At 42.2% G+C, this 21,946-nt stretch overlaps 1 protein-coding gene across 4 annotated transcripts; it reads left to right on the forward strand.

Annotated features, from left to right (window-relative positions):
- The first annotated feature begins 1 nt into the window (after nucleotide 1).
- On the forward strand, nucleotides 2–21,772 carry RMND1 (required for meiotic nuclear division 1 homolog). Of its 4 annotated transcripts, none has more exons than XM_030498920.1 (12): nucleotides 2–143; nucleotides 2,954–3,471; nucleotides 7,950–8,058; nucleotides 10,940–11,015; nucleotides 11,363–11,402; nucleotides 14,789–14,889; nucleotides 16,081–16,187; nucleotides 18,275–18,339; nucleotides 19,254–19,330; nucleotides 20,317–20,437; nucleotides 21,204–21,320; nucleotides 21,574–21,772. In XM_030498920.1, the coding sequence occupies exons 2-12, from the start codon at nucleotides 2,968–2,970 to the stop codon at nucleotides 21,604–21,606; spliced, it is 1,350 nt and encodes a 449-aa protein (XP_030354780.1). In that variant the 5' UTR covers nucleotides 2–143; nucleotides 2,954–2,967; the 3' UTR covers nucleotides 21,607–21,772. The 4 variants fall into 4 exon arrangements, 3 of the variants coding, with proteins under 3 accessions (XP_030354780.1, XP_030354782.1, XP_030354779.1); XM_030498922.1 differs by lacking the exon at nucleotides 2–143 and adding an exon at nucleotides 2,298–2,496; XR_003993397.1 differs by lacking the exon at nucleotides 18,275–18,339.
- Nucleotides 21,773–21,946: the final 174 nt, after the last annotated feature.

Here is a 21,946-nt window from a genome sequence, read left to right on the forward strand (position 1 = left end):
TGAGTCAGCCGCGCCCGCCGCGCGGCACGGCGACGGGCGGGGCGGGCGGGGCCTGGCGGCCCGCGCGTTCCTGGCGGAGCTCGGCGGGCGGTGGGCGGGGCCGCGGGCTCGCGCGGCGGAGAGCGGCTCGCCCCCTCCCCCAGGTCAGTGCTGGCTGCGCGGCGGGAACCGCCTCGCCCCTCCCGCGGCGGCGGCGGCGGCGGGCGGGAGCGCGCCGCGGGGAGGGAAGCAGGGGGAGGGGGAAGGGCGGGACGGCGGCAGCGCGGCTGCCGCTGGCGGGTGTCCGCCGCCGGGCCCAGCCGCCGCGGGACCCTGTGCGGGGGGAGCGCGCTCTGTGGCCCCTGCTGAGACGCTACCCCCCCCTTCCCTCGGCGGCGATGGCTGCCCGCGAGCTTAGGCCTGCCGCAGCGCCTAAGGGAGGATGTGGGCCAGTCGGCCCGGCCTCGGCTGCCACGATCGTGCGGCGACTGAGGGGTCCCGCGTCCCCTCGCGGGCACGGTCGTGGGCCGAGGGAGGGGGGGCAGCTCCGGGGGCGAGAAAGAGCCCTGCCCGCGGGAGGGGTGGGGGGGGGGAGATTGGCTGCCCCGTCCCTTCCTGCGCCCCGGCCTGCTCCTGCCGGCGTAGAAAGGCTGCCGGGCCGCTCCCTTGGCCACCCCCCCCCCCCCCGTACTTCGGCGCTGCGGGGCCGCACCGCTGAGCGCCTCTCAGCGATGGCGCAGCTCGGCGGCAGCCGAGCGTTAGCGAACAGGGGGCCGGGCCCCCGTCGCGGGGAGCTCGCGGCGGTGCCGTCCCGCGCCCGCTAGGGGCGCCCGTCAGCCGCCTGAGGGCCTCGGCGGCCGCTTCGGGCAGGGGCGGTGCTGGGCTCGCTCTTCCTGCGGAGGCGGGGCGTCTCCGCCTCCTCCTGATTGGCTTCCTGGCGGCCTGCTTCCCGCCCCGGCAGGCAGCCAATGGGAGCGCGCCGCTCGCTTCCCCCCCCCCCCCCCCCCGGCGCATACCGCTGGGGGCAGGGCGGCTGTGGCGGCCGTTGCTCCCCTGGGCGGGGGGGGGGAAGGAGCGGGGCGCGGGAGGGCGCCCGCAGCACCGGGGAGGGGCCGCGCCGCGCCGCGTCTGTCCGCCAGCGGGGCAGGCCCGGCTGCTTCATACATGTGGCGGGCTCCCGGCTGGCGAGGCAACGGGCGTGAATAAAGCGTGTTCTGTGTTAAGAGAGCCGTTGGAAAATGAAGTGCGGGTTTGCTCCTGCCGCTTGGAGACAGCTGTCTTGCTGTGGTAGCGCTTTATCCCGCATATCTCTTGGGTTGCTCTATCCTGTGCTTCCCGGCTAGGTGCCTCAGCTGCTACAAATCTGGCGTTCAGGCTCCCCGATGGAATTTAGTCCGTATGATCAATGCTTCCCTGTAACTCACCATAAGCCTGCGCGGTTGAAAAATCACCCCTAGGATCACTGTGATTCAACCCAGGGTGTTGTTGGCTAGGAAAGTATGGGCTCACCTCGTATTTGTGAGTCTCCACAAGTTACCCCCGAGACGTCTCCCCTTCTCCTGGCTCTCCACCAACCTGGGTTGTAGTCGCTGAGATTTTCAGCTCTCCTGGTTATCCAGAGGGAACAGGCCTGTAGGAAGAACAGAGTGCCTTCTCCTGGGCAGAGTCTTCTGGGTCCCTTTTTCAATACAGGACAAGTTTAAAATGAAAATCATGATTAGTTTATTCTAATAAGCATACAAATACTCTGCTCACAAATTGGGTAAAAAGCTGTTACTTATTCTGTGGTAGCCTAAAGGTGTTTTCTGTCCATCTCCCCCCCCGTTGTTTTTTTTTTTTAGAATTGTATGCTTCTTTCACCATAACTTGTGTACTCCCATTAAGTTATGTCAGGGTAGGGTTTGGTTTTGGTTCTTTTTCATGTTGTGTGTGTACTGTGCTAGTATCTAGGTATCCTTGACAGGATGGAGGGTGTGTTGCAGTCAGCGCACAATGATTTGTTCTTAAGAGAAAATGGTTGTTTGAACTATTATGGTAAATATATGGGTGGTATTGAAGATCCTTCTTTACACAGTTTTTGAAAAATATTCTGAAATGGGCATTTTCTTCAAACTATACGTTTTAATTTCTTATATAAGTTGCTAAAGATGGATTTTGTATCACAAGGGAAATGTTCTTGGTTAATAAAAGCAGATGGGACAGGGACTTGACACTGCAATTTTTTCAGCAAGTGAGACGCACCCACTGAGGTGAATGCTTTTGAAGTTTATTTGATTAGCTCGTGCAACGTACCGTAACTATAATAAGCTTCCTATTAGTCTGGAATAACAGAATAAGGACTTTGTCGTGTTTCCATCAGCACGGGGAGAGCTGCAAGCAGGCCTTGCAGTCCCCGTGGCACCAGTGAGTGCTAGCAGGATCAAACTGTAACGTCTTGCAGCAGTCAAGAGAGACGAACAGAGCTGGGTCTGTGCTTGGCTGTTTGTGGTACAGCAGATTGAGCTGGTGCAGATCAGTGCGTGCTCACGGGTGACATTCCCATGCAACTGCATAATAAATCTAATTGTTGTTTTTATTATGTGTAAAATCATGATTCACAGAGTCCGATGTCCTCTTTAAGGTGCGTGCTTGCTCATGAGTAATTTCATCAGTGGGGTTACTGAGAGTACAGGCTGCTACACGGAATGAGCGACAGAAGGAAAAGATGTCTGCTTATGTACTGACATAGCAACCAGTTCTACTTTTTACCATGTGTTGCAAGCACACAGAGCAGTAATGTGTTTTGGTCTTAATTACAGTATTTCCATAGCATTTTAAAAAAGGACGTTTAATCCCAGCAGAGTTTATGTGCTTATGAGTACTAATACATGCAGCAGGAGTATGGGGGTGGGGGTTACCTTTTAGATAAGGGGAAAATAGTATTATTTCTTTACAAGGCATTGATGGATGATTTTGTTTCTTGTTTTAAATACAGTTCTGAGGGAAGCAATGAGACTGAAACTTCCACATCTTCAAACTAGATCTTTCCACATCTTAACAACAATATGCCAATGCCAAAGCTTTAATAAAACTGGACGTCTGCTATTAAAGCTGAGTAATGAAGTTGACAGAACATCTGACAGAAGAGCAAAGTCTTGGGATTTGTATGCTCTGAAAACTGCTTTCCCTTGTTTGACAAGTCAATGTGTGCAAGTCAAGAATTGGCAGCTGCTTCAAGGAAATGTATCTGCTTTGGGAAAAAATGCTTACTGTCGGAGTGGGGAGGGGGTTTTTCCATCCTGGAAACGTTTTGGTGTGGCGATGATGGGAAACTACAAGCTCAAAACAGAACATGTTAAAAAGCTAAGGAATGTATCGTCAAGATTTTACTCAGTTGTATCAGCTGGCAAAATTATTCCAAAACACAGTAGCCAGCCAGTTAAGAGGCCGCCGAAGGCACCAAGGACTAAGCAGCCATCGAGAGCTAACCAGCCACTGCTGTCAGACATGCAGGTAAGGTATAAAGTTTACAGTGTGTATAACATTAAGGGAACTTCATCAGTTTAATTTATATTCAGATTTGGGTTTAGATTAACATGTTAATGAAATTAACATGTTTATCTGGGAGGAGGATTTCATTATTTACCCTAGTGTTGGAAGTCTGCAAACAGAAACCAGCTTGGTACAAGCTGATGTGTCTGGTATTTTGAAGATAAAATGGAGATTTATTAGCAATGTGTAAACAAAAGTGGAGGTAAGATAAGTGGTTATTGATGTGGAAATATGAAATCCATTAAAAATAATTTTAACCAGTGCTCTCACATCACATTCATTATTGAGAAACAAAGGCTAGCTTTCAGAATAATTTACCTTTCCCTAGGTATCCTTGCTTGCCCAATTCTACCCAGTTTTAAGGCCTCACTCAAACAGAACACAAGATGAAAATAAATAGTATAAGGTTTATATTCAGATTAAGTTTCAGATAGAAAATGGATTGGCAAATGCAGCCTATGTTACTTGAGGAAGATTATTGCGTGTGTAGAAATAGCACCTTGATCTCCAGGCTCCAAGGTCTGTAGAGTAACTGCAGCAACAAATTGTTTTGGATAAAATGAGGTATGGTTAAGTGGAACAGTGCATACTTGTGGCTGTTTTTCCTTAAGATAGTTCTTTACAAGCCTCAATACTATCCAGGGCAGACCTTAAGCATGCTTGAATATAAGACGTCCAAGGAAGATCCTGGTGTCAGAAGTGTCACTGTTCTCCTCAAGCTACAGCTGAGCTGCAGGATATTGTTAATAAAATAGTGTTACAGGTGAAACTGAAACAAGTCTTGTGCTTTCAGAAATAGCTTCCACAATGCAAATGTGTCCATTACATGATCTACTGAATGTGAGCACAGGAAGTTTTAATGCTTGCCTTCTTGTCATCTAAGTTTCTGTTCAATATTTTGTATGGTGAGCAGGAGTATGCTTTAATGTAACATAAAGACTCCATTAAAGACACATTAGCTCCTGTTTGTATTTTCCCATTGCTTTGAAAAAAGGAAGTGAAGAATACTAGTCCTGAAACACCATGTAATGTTTCAAGCTTGCTGTCCGTACTGTGACATTACATTCAGACATTGCTGCTTTTTGTTGTTGGGTGAAGTGCCATTTTTTTAGATTCGTGAGGCTTTTAAATGGCAGCACAGAATGCAAACAGTGGTTTTGTTTGACGTTTTCATATATACATATGCACGTAACACACACTGCTATTTTTACTTTATTCCAAAGTGAAGAAATGGAGAAAATACTGCCCGATATACTGAAATAATAATATATATTCTGAGGAAGCTTCCACATGGCAAAATGCTGTGCCAGAAATGACATAAACTCAGGCCTAATAAAAATATTTGCTGTTTTTGAATAAACCCATCTAAAAGGGTCCAGCCTGTCACCTCAACTGCAGGCTGACAGTACTTTGGAATAAGCATGGGTTTTTACCTGGTTTTGTATAGAGAAATAACTGAAAGATGTGGCTGATTTCTGCAAGATGACTGACAGAAGTAGTGCAAATGGAGAATCCTTGAGGGGTTTTTCAATGCACTGTCGTTTTTGCTCTAAATCCTGGTGTCACAAAACATCTCATCCTGCCTTCCTGCGCCTGTGTGGAGGCAGCCAAGGGCCCTTGGGTAACACAGGCCCTATTACCAAGGCTGTTACCTCAGGGCAGGCTGCTGCATCTTCTCTTTCCTGCTCCGCCTTTTAAGAGCACTCCTGAGGTTCTCAGTTGAACCCCGAGGATCTCTGGTGATTTTTGTCTGTGAGGGCGTTGCAGGTGACACCTTTCTTTTGCAGAACACTCTGTGAACGAGCTCCTTCCCACCCCTCCCCAGCACTGGTCTTCAGGAGGTGTTTACAGGCAGAGTGCTGAGCACCAGCAGTGATAAATGGTTGTAAGACCAGTTTTTCAGGATAGATGGAGGAGTTACCTGAAAGCAGTTAAGTGGTTTAGTCAGTCCATCAGTGAGTGGTACCACTACTCACTTTAGTTAATCTCTTAAGGTCTGATGGCATGAAAAGCCTCTGAGCTAATTTTTAATGCTATAGCCACATAGTACAGAAAAAGCTTGAAATTCAGCTAAAGATGTAGGTTTTGCTACGCGTAGGATAAAGGCTGATTTCTATGGTGATATGAGGATTTCAGTTCAACCTACAGGTTTTCTTTCTTAAGATTTCTGTATGCTTAAAGTGGAAGGGATGGGCTAAGCAGAATTATTACAGTTGTTGGTGATGTGGTGATACAGAAAATGAGTTGTGGAGGTACTTAAGGATGGCTGCTCCTAGCGATAGCTGTTGTGGTGCTCTGAATAGAATCTCAGTGAAGCCCCAGCTGTTGGCAGAACAGAGGAAGGTGATGAGTAGCTGGAGTTTCTTTCTAGCACCAGTGCAGATCTTGTGTTCTGGGCTTGGTTTTGTTTTGGTGGTTTGGTTTTTTTAAGTTTGCAGGTGAAAGTGACATAGCAGAAGGCATGTCATTGATTGGCCAGTTAATGTGTCTGGTTTAGGATTAACCGAATCACTCATCAGAACATAGACTTTTGGCTGTATCTCCACCAACTATCATGGAGCTTAGACATTTAGAGTGTCTGTGGACACATATATTTTAGGCATCTTAATCTCCCATTACACACAATCTAAATTTCCCCATCAAACAAGATTTTAGTAAAAATGTAAGTGAAACAGTACATTGTTAAAAGAACCAAACAAACTAGTGCATATCCAAAATGCTATTTCGGGTATGTAGTCTTAGGAGGAAACTTCTGGTTCTAACTAAATGTGAAGTCTTTACATCGAAACTAAATTGCAGCAGTAAGGCAGAAAGTCTGTCCTGTAGTGCATCTGCCTTGAAATTAACAATAGCACAAACAGTAAACTATGGAAAGCATGGAGCAGGATAGAGGTTTTCAGGTGATATCTTGGCTAGAAGAGTTTGCTCCCTTAACTCTTGACAGAAGAGTTTCATGGCAGAGCATGTATACTTCTAATAACCAGAGCTTTCTGGAAGAATCTGAAATATATTACTTGCCTTTTCAGTTTAGGGATTGAGAATGGATTTATACAGATGAAATTGTGATAATGCAACTTTCAAAGGTACAGCAGCAAGCGAACTGAAAATGGAGTTCTGTTCCACTGTTAACTCAGCCTCATAGCACAGTCATGGAAATAGGCCTACTAATTGCTTACTGAATGTTGTAATTACTTTTAAAGTTTATTTTCTATTAGTGATCACTGAACTAGGATGATGTATAAGGAAAGCTTTGGAAGTGATAACAAAATGTTGACATTAAAGAACAGAAGTTAAACGTGTTGTCGCGATTCTGATGACTGGTAACGGGCCCTCCAGGAAGGGCCTTGCTGTCTGATAATGTATGATTGCTGTGAGAATATAATTTCGATTTTAAGTTGAAGTGTATTGTGGTTATAAATGCTTACAGATGAGTACAGTTCTTTTGTTCGTTTGTTGTTAGTAACATCCCCATTTGTATTAGTTACAAAAAGCTGGAAAGTGACTGATCCACAATGAGACACATCACTTTCTGGATATCTTCTACTGCATTGTACTGAAAAACATTATCATGGGACATACATGCTATCAGAACGAAAGAATCCTCTTAAAATGAGTAGTAGAATTTGTGAATCGGTTTATTGTGACCTGTTTGATTAATCAAGAAAATCTTGACACAGCTGGCTTTCCTACTCTTCACCATGCGTGAGTCAGTCTCATTGCAAGTCATTTTTCAAGTCATTGGTTTGAATATGGCATTTTAGTTGTTTAAGATTGTGGCTATTGAGACAAACTCTGGCTGTTGTGTATGGTTTGACTGTGGTGTCAGTTGAAACCATGTTGTTTAGCACAAGGTTTAGCTTGGGATGACACTAGATCTGCAGCACCTACAACTGGCCCAGAAGATCTGTTACTTTCTGTGCTGCAGTGTTGCAGTGGCTCATTATCTCGGCAGGGAGCTTTGTGCGTGGAAGAACATGATGTTTGGTTGATAAGCAGGCTGGGATAGTTAACTCCATTTATCTTTAAAATATAGATGCTAAAGCTGGTATTGGGGGTGTCTTGCTTTTGATTTCAGTGGTCAGACGAGTATATCATAAACCTTAGGGTGGGAGAGCAGTAGCAAGTGTAGCTCTGCTGTTAAAGCATTTGGCGTTCAGGGAGGAAGGGTTCACTTTGTGTCTCTATCACAAAGTTCTTTGGTGCTACTTTCTCACGTCACCTGGTTTGATCTCAGTCTGTGATTTGCTTTCCCGCTTAATGGGGAGTGAGTAATCTCCTTAGTGCCTGTGCACCAGATGGACAGCATGGCAATGATGTTGTAGAAAAGAGTGAATAAATGAAAAATGTCACTCTCATGGTAAATTTGAGGCAAACAGTTGTCTTTATGAACATCTTGCTTCAACCTTGCCCTAACTCAAATTTCTGTTCCTTTGGCACAGAATCTGATGCAGTGCACAGCCTTTGCAACAGCAGATGAATATCATCTTGGTAATCTGTGTCATGACCTGACTTCACATGGATATGTTGAAATAACAAGTTTGCCTAGAGGTAGATTTTTGAAACATATTAAAAGCAATGTTTTACCTTGGGAAATGAAATATGAGTGAGGTATATAATTTTTATAACTTGATGTATACTCATTCTGGTAATATATCATACTATATGGCCTACAAAATACTACTTTGCTTAAACATTCCATTTGCCTAAAAAAATCCCCCCTGCAACTAAACCTTTGAGAACAGAATATAAACAGCAGTTGCTGTTACCCTATGATAAATTTACACTAAAAGTACTGAAAAATTAGATGCATGCAGGAAAAATAAATTTGGAAATTTTCTGATACAAAGAATTCCTATATAAATTCAATAACTGAAAAAATTCTGAAAGTTTTCTTTAATTAATCTTTCAGCAATGTGATACCTTAGTGCTTCAGATGTCAAAAAGATTTCGTGATTTGAAGTGTTGCATCTTCTTTCCATACCCACACTTCTATTAATGTAAAAGTCACTGAGGGTTGGAGAGGAAGGCATGCAAGAGAGAATCTTGCTGACTAAGTGAAATGAGAAAGATACATACATAAATGCTTAATTCTAGTAAAGAGAATGCAGTTGATACCCTTTTTAGTTATTATTATTGGGCCAAATATATCCTAGCACTTGTTGAGTGCTTCACTCTGCTGGGTTTCAGCAAGACAATTGGCTCTGGTTTCCATACAGAGTATCTCTGAAGACTTGGGAAAGTATGGCTTGGAAATAGCTGAAATATACTACAAGGGAAAAACAAATGGAGCTTTTTATAGCTGAAGGAACCTTATGCCCTCGAGCAGCTGTGGTTTTCGCATGATGGCAGTAGAGTGCCTTTTTTTTTTTCCCCTTGACTGAACAAAGTACATGGAGCTGAGGAAATGACAGTGTTCATGGGCATTTCGGTAGAGGTTATCAAATATCTGGCTGCCTCTCAACCACTTAATAATCCAAGGTCAATAATTCTCCAGTGGGTCTTGCTCAAACACAAGATTTACTCATGATCATCTTGCTCAGAAAGACAAGGTGCTTTAGAGTCTGGGCTTTGTCTTTCTTTGTAGTTTCGTTGTATTAAAACCAACACTAGTTTCACAGTTTTGGGATAGAAACTTTGTAGGATCCCAGCAAAACTGGGAAGGCTGTTGCTGGTATTTTATCCTGGGAGTGGGGGTTTGCTGGTTCTTCCATTTCTTTATGATATGTTTCTGACTCCTTACAACAGACACTTTGTTTATCAAAAGTTTGGAGGAAGTAATGATGAAAGGATGGTGGGTTGTGCCAACAGATCTGTTGTGTTGTGGTGGTTGGCTTGTGCATGTAGCAGTGGTTGGTTACCAACTCAAACACTCAATCTTGGAAAATCAGAAAACACTAGCACATAGAAACGTAAATCAGCAATTATGGTGTGGATTTGTTGCTTTGCATTGTTCTTCCTAAGCTTTAGCATTGTTTTTCCTAAGCTTTAGCATTGTTTTCAAGCTCTTTAAATATATTTTAGAGGCAGGTCCTCTACCTCCACTTACAATGGGTCAAAATTTCTTCAATTACGTATGTTTTGTCTGGGGTGGATAAAGAAAGATAAGGGTGCTGTCTGAAAAGTCAAATGAGAAAATGCGGAGAAATGTTTCTTCCATGGTAAACTCAAACTTCACAGCCAGAACTTGCTCTAGTGATTCATCAAATCACGTGTTTCTGAACTGGAATAGCAAGTGAAAGGAAAGTTACAGAGTTCATACAGACCAATTGTGTGATCTCGATTCAGGTATTAGCAAAAGTATATCCGATACGTAGTCATCTCTCTCCGCTGCCTTAGTCTGCCTGGCCTCTGTGACAGTAGTCAGAGTGTGGAATTTGTACACAAGTTGAACTTGCTGCCTTGTTGCTTGACTTGTGATCTTTCTGCAGAGGAGTTGAACTTCCTAAGGCCTAGGAGTTAGGCCCTGCAAATTTCTCTTTGCAGAGTCTCACTTTATAATAGAGGTAGGGGGTTTTGCTGGTCTTGATTCCACTAGTTCTGCAACAAGGTCAGTCATGCTGGAAGGTAACCTTATTTTGTCAAAACAATATCAGGATTTCTAAAATGTTATCTATGCAAGCAAGTGGAGCAGATATATAGAGGAAAAAAAGAAAACCCTATTTTGAGAACCCAGCATCCACAGTTTGTAAAGTTTTGGGGCATTCTACCTACACTAGCTCAAGTCTATTTGTAACAAATGCCTGTTGGCAGTTGGAGTACCACAGGTGCATTTTTGGAGCTCCTTTTTCAGTTTAATGCAACAAAAAAAATCCAGTTTGCGTACTTTGACGCTGTTCTGCAGTGCGCATCAGAAGTGTGGTAAATGAGGGTGGCTGGAAGGTTTGTTTCAAAAGCATGCTTCTGATCTGAAGGAAGATGCAGGTGTACCCTCTCCTGCCCTCGGGGTATGTTCTTTCAAGTTTCTGACTGTCAAAGCAAAGTCAGCACAATTTGAGTGCAGATTAGTCCCTTACTGTGTAGAAAAAAGAAAGATCTTCTGGGTAAGCAGATTTGAATGGTAATTTCTCTGCAGCTGTGGGCAACTTCCATAGTTGCATGTCCACTTCTGTATTCTGTTACTGGGTATTTACTATGCCCTGCATCAGTTTTCCCTTAAGTCTTTTGTTCTTCAAAATGGTTATATTTCATTAACTAAGGATTCCAGTAAAGCTCAGCATAGCGGCTGAGTCTGTCTGGAGCATGGCACTTCAGAGCAGCAGTATAGTTTGATGCTATAGTTTGCTGGCAAGCATTTCCATAGAAAAATAAAATACGGGACTGACTGGCTGATCTGTTGGCATGTAACTGTTAAACTGGAATTATATGCTTAGAGCTATCATGTTTAGAAGTGTGACCAATTCTTCTTTTTTTTCTGGGTATTTCAAACTAGATGCTGCAAACGTTTTGGTGATGGGTACTGAGAAATCTGCAAAAGAAGATGATCCTGGCATGATTTTTTTCTTCAGGTAAGCTATAGATCACACCCAATACTTTATTTTATTAATAGCAGTGATGTGAAAGAAGTAGTGTAGATGATTGCATCATACTGCCTCATGAAACTCAAGGAATAACTGTCCAACCAACATGATTAAAAAAAACCCAACAGAATTATCTACATGGTTGAAAGATAACTTACCTCCTCATGGTTTTTGTTATAGTGTGGTTCAAAAGCAACCATTAGGTAGTTTTTGTGAAGGTAGTATTAAGTTTCTTGATTCACAGTGTCAAAAATTGCCACTGTACAACTTGCGTGTTGCACTGAAATACATTTAAAGCAGTATAATTACAGCTCAGTTTTTCCTTGAATTCACAGGGAAGGGGCTGTTGTGTTTTGGAATGTGGAAGATAAAAGTGTAAGTAAAGCAAAACTGTTTGTTAAAACGTCATAAGCAGATGTTTGTCAGTCCCACGAAGCTCAGCATGCTTGGGCTTTGTGTGGGAGCTTGGATCTCTCTGTGAAGGAAAAGGACAGATTCCTCTTACTGAGTGCAGGTACTTGCCTGTTGCTGCCCTCAAGTTGCTGATACATCGCCTTTGAAACTTGACTTTTTGCACAAAATGAGCAAATGTATGTGTAATATGTGTATCATAGAAAGTGGGTAACATTTTCTACTCAGGGCCAAAAATCTGAAACTTTCAATCTGGTGAGACTGACAAAAAGAAAATTCTTGCAGCTGTACACCCCAAAGAAGTTGAGAAAAATCAACCTGTGAATGGTTGGTTGAGAGGCAGTAATGGAACAGAAAATGTCTTAGAAGAAAAAGATCATTATATGTTATTCCATTTAATTCAAAAGTGTTCAAAACTTACGTTTGGATAACTTTGAAAGAGTCAGAATTTGTAAGCAACTTTCTGATGTTGTTTTGTGTTTCTACCAGTTAGCAATTTTCCTGAAGGAAGATTTGTATTGGTTGATATAATTGTTAAAATATGTTGATAGTGAAATGACATACCTCTTATGCTAATTTGGCACTCTTTGCTGACCAAAGGGGGTATGCCACAGGCATATCTATTTTTATGAGTATATTTATAGTTAGTTGCATCTTTTTTTAATACATTGAGTTTTATTACTGTGGTTAAATAAAACTGGATTCTAGATACAGAGAGAAAAGGTTATCGATCTTACCTGTAGGCAGAGTATGTGAAATTAAATGATGTATTAAACAGGTGATACTGAGGTGTACAGAAGTTCACAGGAGGATTTTCATCGAGGTGAATGGGAACACAGAGCAGTTGTTCCCAGATGTGAACAATTTCTGGATTCAAGTTCACTTTTTCTGTTTCAGACCTGAAATGTTCCTGGTTGCCTGTCTGGTTTGGAGGGGTTTCGGTATACCAGCTGGCCTACCAAAAATACTAGTTCTCCCTTCAAACCTTACCTGTAGCACACTTAGGATGCTATGGCATACCCCCGTAGTACTCTCAAATCTGTTTGCTGTACATGTTTAAGTACCTTTGAAAATTCAATACCATGTTTATCTTGTCAGTACTAGTAACTTTAGTCGGTCCCTCACTAGCTTTATTTGTAAAAGAACTGCCTCTCTCTGCTTATGAAATCCTAGTCAAAACTTTAACTTCCAAACAACTTGCTCAAATAGAGGAGGTATTTTAATCTATGTGAACTGAAACGAACAAAAAAACCCCACCAAAACCAAACCAAACTGGTCTGGTCTGTAGAACAGAAACCGAAAGTAATTCGGTAAGACGGGACGTAGAGAATCACTGTGAATGGACAAAACTGCTTTTTAAAAATACTCCAAAATTGCTATTAAGAGAAGAAAAACTTTGAAACTAGTAGACACTGAACAGAAGAGTTAGTAAGTACAGACTGATCATGAATAGAAATTTAAAATGTAAAACACCAGTTTTACATACCCGAGTAGGGAGGCTGTGCAACGGCTTCCCCACCAAAACCAGCAAGGGCAAAAGCAAGACTAGCTTTGAGGTGCAGTTTCATCTGGGGGGTTTTAAAAGGAAATCGTGTGATGTGATTGCCTGTAATAGCAAGAGTTTGCATTTAGTGTGTCCAGAACTTCTCATTGAATGTACTGTGTCATAGGTAGTCCCTTCTATAAAAAGTAAGGCTGGGCCTCACATCAGTTGGTGGAAACCTTTGTATTAGTCGATCTAGCTAAAAGAAAGCTGCTACTGAAATACAACTTCTCATTATGCAGAGCAATGGAAGAACTTTGGAAGTGTGCATGTTAAAAGACGTATGAATTTCAGAGTCAGTTACGGTCTGAAAAGCTTTGTTAAATCTTGCTGTGTACTGGCCCTGGGAAGCCTGAGCTGGTTGGAGTTCTGAAGTCTATTAGCAGCAGAATTATCGCTGTATTAGTAATGAGTTCACAAAGCTGGATCCAAGCGAACACGCTCTCGGAGCTTGGCGTGCTGCATTATGGATTGGCTGGTAACTCTGGCGTTGTTTCAGTGGGGTTTGCATTGCTGAACTGTCCCTGGACACACAGCGCAGCGGGTTGGCCGAGCTGACCATCCAGACAACACACACTCCTTGCTTAAAAACCGACATTAGTTTTTCATACCCCTTTTTACCACAAGATTTGGAATAAATGGCAGTACTAGTCATGCTAATTCAGGATTATGAAACAAGCAGTTGGAGCTGTAGGGTTGGAGTTTTTTAGTGAAAAATGTTATGTCTTACATAGTCCCGCTAAAATCCTTGAAAGCAATGAGGAAAGCACTGTAAAGAAAATCTCTCTTGCAGGTGATCCAGCAGATTTTTTTTTAGCTTATTAACCTGAAGAATGGGTTTCATGAGCAATTTACAGGCATACAGTTTTGCACTAAAAGATTAACTATTATCTATTATTTTGAAGAGAGTGGTTTAAGTATGACTTAGTAGAAGATTCACCTCTTTAAAGAATCCAGGCATCAAAAGTTTATTGTGGTTTTGTTTGGGGTCTTTTTTTCTGTTGGCTGTTGTGTAGCTAAATGCCTTTTAAGGTGAGTGCTTTTTTTAGTTCAGAATTTGTTCTAATTGCAGAATGATTTTTATGAGGGGAGCCTTGTAGCTCATAAAAAGGAACAAGGATGAGGGATCCTAAGTCAGATGTTGGAGAAGAAAGCTTTGTGAGAGAAAAGGGCTCTTTCTTCCTGCCTCAGGTTTTGGTGTGCTTGAGAATAAAATGAGAGTGAGATTACCTGTGCACATAAAACTGCATATTTAACTGTTTACAGTTACAAAATGTGGGCAGCTGAAACAATTCTTACAGATTTCTGTAGGGGTAAAGGATTTCTGTCATATTTCTGTTGTTCCAGCAACCTTTGGTAGCTGAAACAAAACTGTTGATTTTAGCAGCAAACTGGTAATTTTGGCAGAAACAGCCACCTGAAGTACTTAATCCTAAAGATTCATTCCCACACTCACACACACGCCAGAATCTTGTACAGCTCATTGTTACAATACACACATTGTCTTTGCTGCTGCTGTGGTTAATCCTTACCCCGTTTTATATATGTAGACATTAAATGACATTTTAATCTTCACAGATTCCTTGCAGTTGTTCATCGCTACAAATTCTTCCATGTGGCTACTGGTAGCTTCAGAGGTGAACGGTGTCAATAATCACTTCATTGCTCAGCAAACCTATTCATTGTTATTTAAATAACTTCAGCATGAAAGTTGTATTCATCAACCTATTATATGCGAGATCTTTGTAGAGTGATAGTATCCTGCATGGTGACTGTTCCTCTGTGTGTGCAATTGTCTTTTGCTTAGATGAAGAGTGTCATGCAAGTGCTAGAACAGCATGAAATTCAGCCATATGAAGTTGCGCTGGTCCACTGGGAGAATGAAGAGATCAACTATAGAATAGGAGAGTGAGTATCTTCAGGCACTCTATATAAAAGCTGATAGACACCTGAAGCAAATTCAAATGAAGGCAGCTAGTAAAAATATACTAGTCCTTACTCTCAAATCAGTGAAATAAGAAAATGAGAAAACAGTAAATCTAAATTGACATTATTTTCCGTACTGCTAAAATCGCAGTAGTGAGCCTGTTCTTCAGCAATCCCAAACAGAAACTCTGTACCTCACAGAAAAAAACAGATATGCATTATTGAGACAAATCTGATTTTAAGGAGGATTCTCTGCATGAGCTTTCCTTAGTGCTCTGTAGGTTCCTATACAACGATGTAATTATGCACATACGTCACTTCCTAGGAAAGCTGTAACTTGAATACTGTGGAACAATAAGCCTGGCAAGTTGTCTTGCCGTGTTGAATAGTGGTTTTTTTATCATGGGGAGCAAATGATCCCTACAGAAATATTTCTTAATGTAAATTATTATATAAATCATCTGTAACTTTCCAACAGCACCAAAAACCAGCTCCTAGACAGGACACTGTAACACTGGGAGCGGAGCTAATGAGGTTGAGCTTATTTAAGGTAACCTGATAAGAGGACAGGTTTTTGTTTGGTTTGTTTTCTCCTGGCCATTCAAAAACTGCGTGTGCTCCCCAGCTGTGCAATTTGTGACTCCTGACATATTCCCTTGTGGTTTTGCAAGTTTCATAGTGAGATTGACATGATAAATTGGATGACTCCTACACTCTCTTTTCTTTGCTCCTGACCCACTGTGCAATAGAGGCTTCAGGGAAAGTAACATCATAGCAGAGAGGGAGGGAGGTTGGTAAAAGTGACAGAAGAAAAGGAAAACAAGCAGAAAGATAATACAGGAGATAGAGAGCAGGAGAGAAGCCAGCATTCTGCTTACTCTGGATGATCTGTGTGTATGTAGTAGTACTGTAATCATAGCTTGCTGCAGTTTCATTTAAACCTAGAAAATTTGGTCATAACATTAGTCTTAGACTGAGGAACTCATTTTCAGTGATCTGGTTTTGTTATTGTCAGGTCGAACATGAGTAAAACGCAAGGATGGTGATGATGTACATACAGAAGTGGCATGCTTTATATAAATAAACAGCTGAGCTTTCTTGCACCGATTGTTCTTAAAATGCTCCTTAGCTGGTGGCTTAGTCAGTAAAGGTGCTCCAATCCTGTTTTAACAGAGGCCAGTCAAAGCTTCATAAAGGAGAAATCTTGTTAAATTCTGAGCTGGATAGCGATGAAGTTGTTCTGCAGAAATTCGCTTTTTCAAATGCCCTTTGTCTATCCGGTAAGTTAATGCTGTTTGTCGTATCAGCCTATGCTACAGATTTTGTGAAGTGTCGTAAGTGGGATTTTTACAGTGGCAGGGTTCTGGTTTAGGAAAACTGTAAAGGTTGACTGTGGGAGGATTCGTTTTCAAAGCCTTTTTTTCAAAGCTTTACCTTGTTTTCTGTAAATTGGAATTACTTCATTCAGTGTAAATTGTCTTCAAGTTGAACAAAGCACATTAAGAAACATATGTTGCAGAAGAGACACGTTTTGCTGAGCATCCTGTTCCCCACCTTTGACAGCTATTCTGGGATTGCAACAAGTGCAGAGCCCAGTATTAGAAACCTGTCAGTAAACTTACGTAATTCATCCTGACATCATTTCCTCTAACAGAAAAAGCTAGATGCCAGCTAAAGAAGTAATGTAGAGCAGTGATTCCCAGCTGGGAGGTGTACCAGTATCAAAGCTGTGGACCAGAGTCACAGATAATGTTTTCCAGGCTTACTGGCCATGGCAGGAGGCAGCGGGAGGCACTGGGAAGGAGTCAGGCTCAGCAGTGCGCCTGCTGCTTGAGGAAACTCTCCTCTCTGCTGCTTCAGACCTCAGATGAGGTAGGATGTGGGAACAGAAGCTGGCAGCAGGAAGGCCGTCCTCAAAGAGGCCTTTAAAGGACATCTGGTCTGCCTACCCCGACTTTTAGGGTCAGTTACAGGATTCCTGTAGTATGTGGGGAAGTGCACCTTTAAAGAGAAGAGACATCAAGGAAGAGAGTGTGTGTTTTCGAAGCGATACACCATTTGATCAAGGACTACAGCATAACTAAATAGTTCTTGACTGTCAAAGGAAGAGCTATTGAGAAAAAAAGCCTTTTGTTCACTATAGTTTTCCTATTCATAAATCACTGTGTGGAACAGTAGTGCCACGTATAATGGAGCAAGCAATTTATTCCCAGGAGGTAATCGGTACCGATTTGTGTTAGACATGAACATCATAAAGGAAAACAGTTCAATAATGTTCAATAAAAATGAAGGATGCAAGTGTAGTCCAAGTCAGATGTATGACACGGAAGGAATCAACCTCTGTCAAATAACCAGTGATTGCTGAAATGCCTGTTGGCTTTTTTTCAGGGGCTAAATTAAATGTCATTTAAGTCACTGACTTGGATTAGGCCTCTGTATTCAGAAGATGAGTGTGAAAAATGTTTGGCATTGGATTTACCGTCAGTGTCCTGACTAGATGACACCACTGATTACTACCATGAAAGAGTTCATTTTGACAATTAAATCTTCCCTGACTAATTTCTGCTGAATGAGTAGGGTTGATTTTTTATCTGTTTCTACTTCGTTCTTGTGGGGAAGTCTGCAGACTCAAGAACAAAGGCCTGAGTTATATCATCTTCCTGCAGAAACATCTTTCTAGGCTCAAGCTGAGGCTTGAGGTAGGATTTGTGTTGCCATTGCCTGTGCTGAACAGCTTCTACAGAAGAGAAGTTGTATCTTCACTGAACAGTATATTCACCTAAAACCAAAATGGGAGATTGCTTAAGTTGGAATTTAGCTTCAACAAGCACAGGTGGTGTGTCTGTACAAGCTAACCGTGTGTGGTTTGAGCGTGCTGCACTGAGTACTGGACACATGGAGCATGAGAGTTCTGCAGGACACTAGAAATGCAGTGATTTTGCATTTCTGCAGATCAGAAACTTGCAGGCTCTGGAGTGGCACCACATCAAGTCAGCCGGGCTCCGGCCTGACTCCTTATCTCCAGCCTCCTTGGAATGTAGTTTGCAAAGGCTCCCTACATACGGTGGAGCACTTAAACACACAACTTTTGAGCTGGAGAGGAAACTCTCCAGGGCCTGAACTGATGTTTGGAGAAGAGACCTGTCCTCAGGGTGGTTCCTTGTGCAGGGCTGTGTCAGTGCCCAGCCCAGGCTCGTCCATAGGTTTATGAACATTGATCATAATAATACTAATGGTAACTTGTTGCAAATGCATTGATACATATGAACAGTGTCTGGGAGCAGTATATTGGCAGATTTAAGGTTATGATTACTTGAAGGCATATATACCGCTCACAGTGTTCTTATTTGTCACCTCTGTGTTGCAGTAAAGCTGGCTATTTGGGAATCATTATTGGATACCTTTGTGGAATCCATCCAGTCAATTCCTGAGGTGAGGTCTTGTTTGTACCTCTCCCCTCCTTTTCTCCTGTGCTTTTTAAAAGATCAGGCCTGATGCACCTGAGGATATGGAAAAAGCAACTGAATGCTGAACACGTTTGATGGTAAAGCCCTCAACATGGAGAAGCTCAGAACATCTGCAAAGTGGTGGGACAAGAAATCATCGGTCTTTGGAGGGCTGGGAGAGGGGTTCTGCATTGGAATAGTGTTTCCCATGTTGTACCACTGTCACTGCCACTGTTCAATGCCACAGGAGAGGTGGCATTTAAAACCTGGCCAAACACCACGAGTGGCAGCTTGGGCTGAAAGTAAAGTGCTTTAACTGGAATATAACGGAGACTTCGAAGCACAGCTTTTCATGAGAATAATTGAAGTACAAAGCCCATATGATGCCACGTGTAGAAATGAGATTTGAATAGTTCAACAGAGAAAACAGCATCTTTTTATTTTTTGAAGGAAATAAATGGTAATACATTGTTTGTTGTAAGGAAAAAGTCTATTAAAAAGGCTAATTAGTGTCAAGGTAGAAGAACGCTGTCATGACTTAAAAATAACAATAGTAGGAAGAAAAAACCAAATTATCTTTTGTTCAGGAAATCATTTATAGAAAATGCTTCAGGATTTTGTATAGATACTGATGACACACTCAGTGATTTATTGAAAAACCTGGATGAACAGTTGCATGGTGATATTCTTAGAGAGCTCGAAAAGCAAAGCAGTAAGCAAACAAAACTTAGATAAGTACAATATACATCCTTCAGGCTGTAAACCACCAGCCTAATTAACTACTAGTACTTGCTACTTGATCAAGCCTAATTAACTACTAGTACTTGCTACTTGATCAAGCCTAATTAACTACTAGTACTTGCTACTTGATCAAGCAGTGAAAAACTTGTTACTTTGCAGATCCTGAAGTCACGACGGAAGGTGAAACTGTCTCATGCAGATGTAATGCAGAAAATTGGAGAACTCTTCGCTTTAAGGTAACTTTTTCTGTTACACCCCCCCCAAGCCATTGTCTTACACAGAACTTAATTTTTAACTTGTGCATGATGCAAAGATCATAACACACACTAAACACGAGGCTGGGGGTGGATTCCTTCAACCCTCTTTTGGCTGGAGACTATGTGTGCTGTTCGTGTTAGAGGACCCACTACACTACAGCTCCTCAGCTGGAGATGGGCAGTACCCAGTGTATTGTAAGTGGCCAAATTCCACACCCTTTTCCCTCTCTGGGTCCAGCAGCGCCTGTCTCATCACTAGTAATTTTAGTGGATACTAGAGTATGCAAAGGATACCAGGAGATAGAACTGTTAACTACAGCTTAGAGTCAGTAAAACTCTTCTGTGAGTTTTCTTCTTCCTTTGACTTAATCAGAAACCACTGCTACGTTATAAGAATTTAAAGGTTGGGAAGGACTGTTCAGTAATGAGCAATGATGTTCCAAGTGTCCAGAGATTTATGTGAGCAGTAGGTTGAGGGTGGAAGAGTTTAGCTCTTGGCCTTTATGATGTTGAGACAGTAGCCTGGTTCTGAAGGGTGAGCTATGCCCACATGCCCAGCATGCGGTACCAGTCACACTTCAGAGTTCTGAGATACAAACAAGCTGTTAAGGAGCTCACCAGTAGCTATCATTCATGTACTGCCTCAGCTTCAACACAGTCAAGGACTTCTCTGCAGATATCAGAAGTTAGGGAAGGTGACAAGCTGAGGAGGCAGAGTTGCCATAAGGCAAAAGTCATTTGTGCTTAGAAGTGTTACCCAGTACAGTGTTCTCAGAAGTTTCAGGAGATGTAACTAATTTTAAACAATGACTACAATTGTATTTTTATTATGAAAGGAGATTCTTTTCACAATTTACTTAAAATCACAGGAAATTTTTCCTGCTGCTTTTAACTGCTCTGTAAATATTTGCTCCTGTACGTACCAAAAGGAAGTATGAACTACTGGAGTACCCATTTTTTTTCAGACACCGTATAAATCTGAGTTCAGACCTGCTAATAACACCCGACTTCTACTGGGACAGAGAAAAACTTGAAGAGCTTTATGACAAGACATGCCAGTTTCTCAACATAAATCGCAGAGTTAAGGTAGGTGTCTTACTGGTGTAAGAGTTTTGCATGCTCACATCAGCTGTCTTCGGCTCAGCAGGGTTACAGACTGCTCCATGAGTGTCTGTTTTAATTGTAGAAACTGGATAAATTAAAATAGAATCCCGTACACTGTCCCCTTTTCCATGGATTCATAACCCACTCGTATCTTTTACCCACTTTAGTTTAACAACCCTGCCTCACGTGAATTGATTGCCTATTTCCCGAGCCACTAAATTAGGCTTTAAATAGTTATAAGAAGGGATTTAATTTCTCTTCTGAAATGTGTGCAAGAAAACAAGTTAAAAATTGAGATGTGAAGTATTCTCCTTACTGACATGATCATCCAGGTCAGTTTGTTGATGGGTGACAAGACGCTTACTGCTGAACCAGAATAAGCAACACAAAAACTACCACTTCTGCTGGTTCAGCAGTTTTAAATATTTAATTACTTTTGAGGCATTCCGGTAGCTGCATCTTCTTTTGCTTATGCCTGTTTCCCTGAGCAGATATCATCGAGAAGCAGTTTAATTCCTGCAGATGCATACCTAAATTTCTGTTATTTTTGTGAACCTACAGACACAGCAGACTTGTTCACACTGAAGCCTCTGTTGGTTGTGCACGTTGCCTTACAGGACTTTCTGTTATTTCACAGAAGAGTGTCAACATCTTTCTAGTTCTCTCCAGTGGACTGCTCTTCTATTTAGTGATCTCATTCCAGTTAGAGAATCCAGGTTTGCCATGTATTTGCCATCTCTTGCTGCAGGTAATGAATGAGAAGCTTCAGCACTGCATGGACCTGACAGACCTGATGCGAAATCACCTGAATGAAAAGCACGCTCTGCGCCTCGAGTGGATGATCGTGATACTCATCACCATAGAGGTTGGTGGGGCTTTTTCCACTACCACACTGAATATGTAACAACGAGTGCAATTTGTGTACTTCATGATTTGAGAATCAAGATCATTTTATTAATGTAATGCACTGTATGACAGGATTGGTCTTCAGCTCTTTGCAAGGCACTTTTGAATTGCAGCTATAGTTGTTTTTTAGATGATCTCCTTTACAGTGTAAGCTGTTTTAAGGATTATTAAATCAAATAGAAACTCATCTCCACGTGTTTGCTATTCCACAGGTTCTGTTTGAACTTGCAAGGGTAGTTTTCTGATGACAGAAGAAACTCAGGAAGAAGAAAAGTGACAAATCCGTATGGCCCAGAAAATTACTGTCTATGGAATGCTTCTGGAAAACAATGGAATCATGGATCTTGATAGATACGTACATCTTCTACTCAAATTAAACAAATGTAATAATAAATCACTCTGTGAATGTTATTCTCAGCTGCTGTACTAGTGCTGTTAGAGAAGTCTTAATCTGTGAGTAGGCCCAGATGCACACAGGGCTGGTGCAGGGAGAGATTTAGCTTTGTCTTCTTAATAAGACAGAAGGATGGATCCCTTCTGTGCTGACTGTACTGATCTGGTGAAGGACTCCACTGCCTCGTCCCC

This window comes from Strigops habroptila, chromosome 10, assembly GCF_004027225.2.
Source record: "Strigops habroptila isolate Jane chromosome 10, bStrHab1.2.pri, whole genome shotgun sequence".
NCBI classification, from domain to species: domain Eukaryota; kingdom Metazoa; phylum Chordata; class Aves; order Psittaciformes; family Psittacidae; genus Strigops; species Strigops habroptila.

Excerpts from the sequence above, each read along its gene's own strand:
- RMND1 (XM_030498919.1), top strand. The coding sequence starts at position 2,926 with ATGATTTTGTTTCTTGTTTTAAATACAGTTCTGAGGGAAGCAATGAGA. Across the intron at positions 3,472-7,949 it reads CACTGCTGTCAGACATGCAG|AATCTGATGCAGTGCACAGC; the intron begins GTAAGGTATAAA and ends CCTTTGGCACAG. Across the intron at positions 14,890-16,080 it reads ATCAACTATAGAATAGGAGA|AGGCCAGTCAAAGCTTCATA; the intron begins GTGAGTATCTTC and ends CTGTTTTAACAG.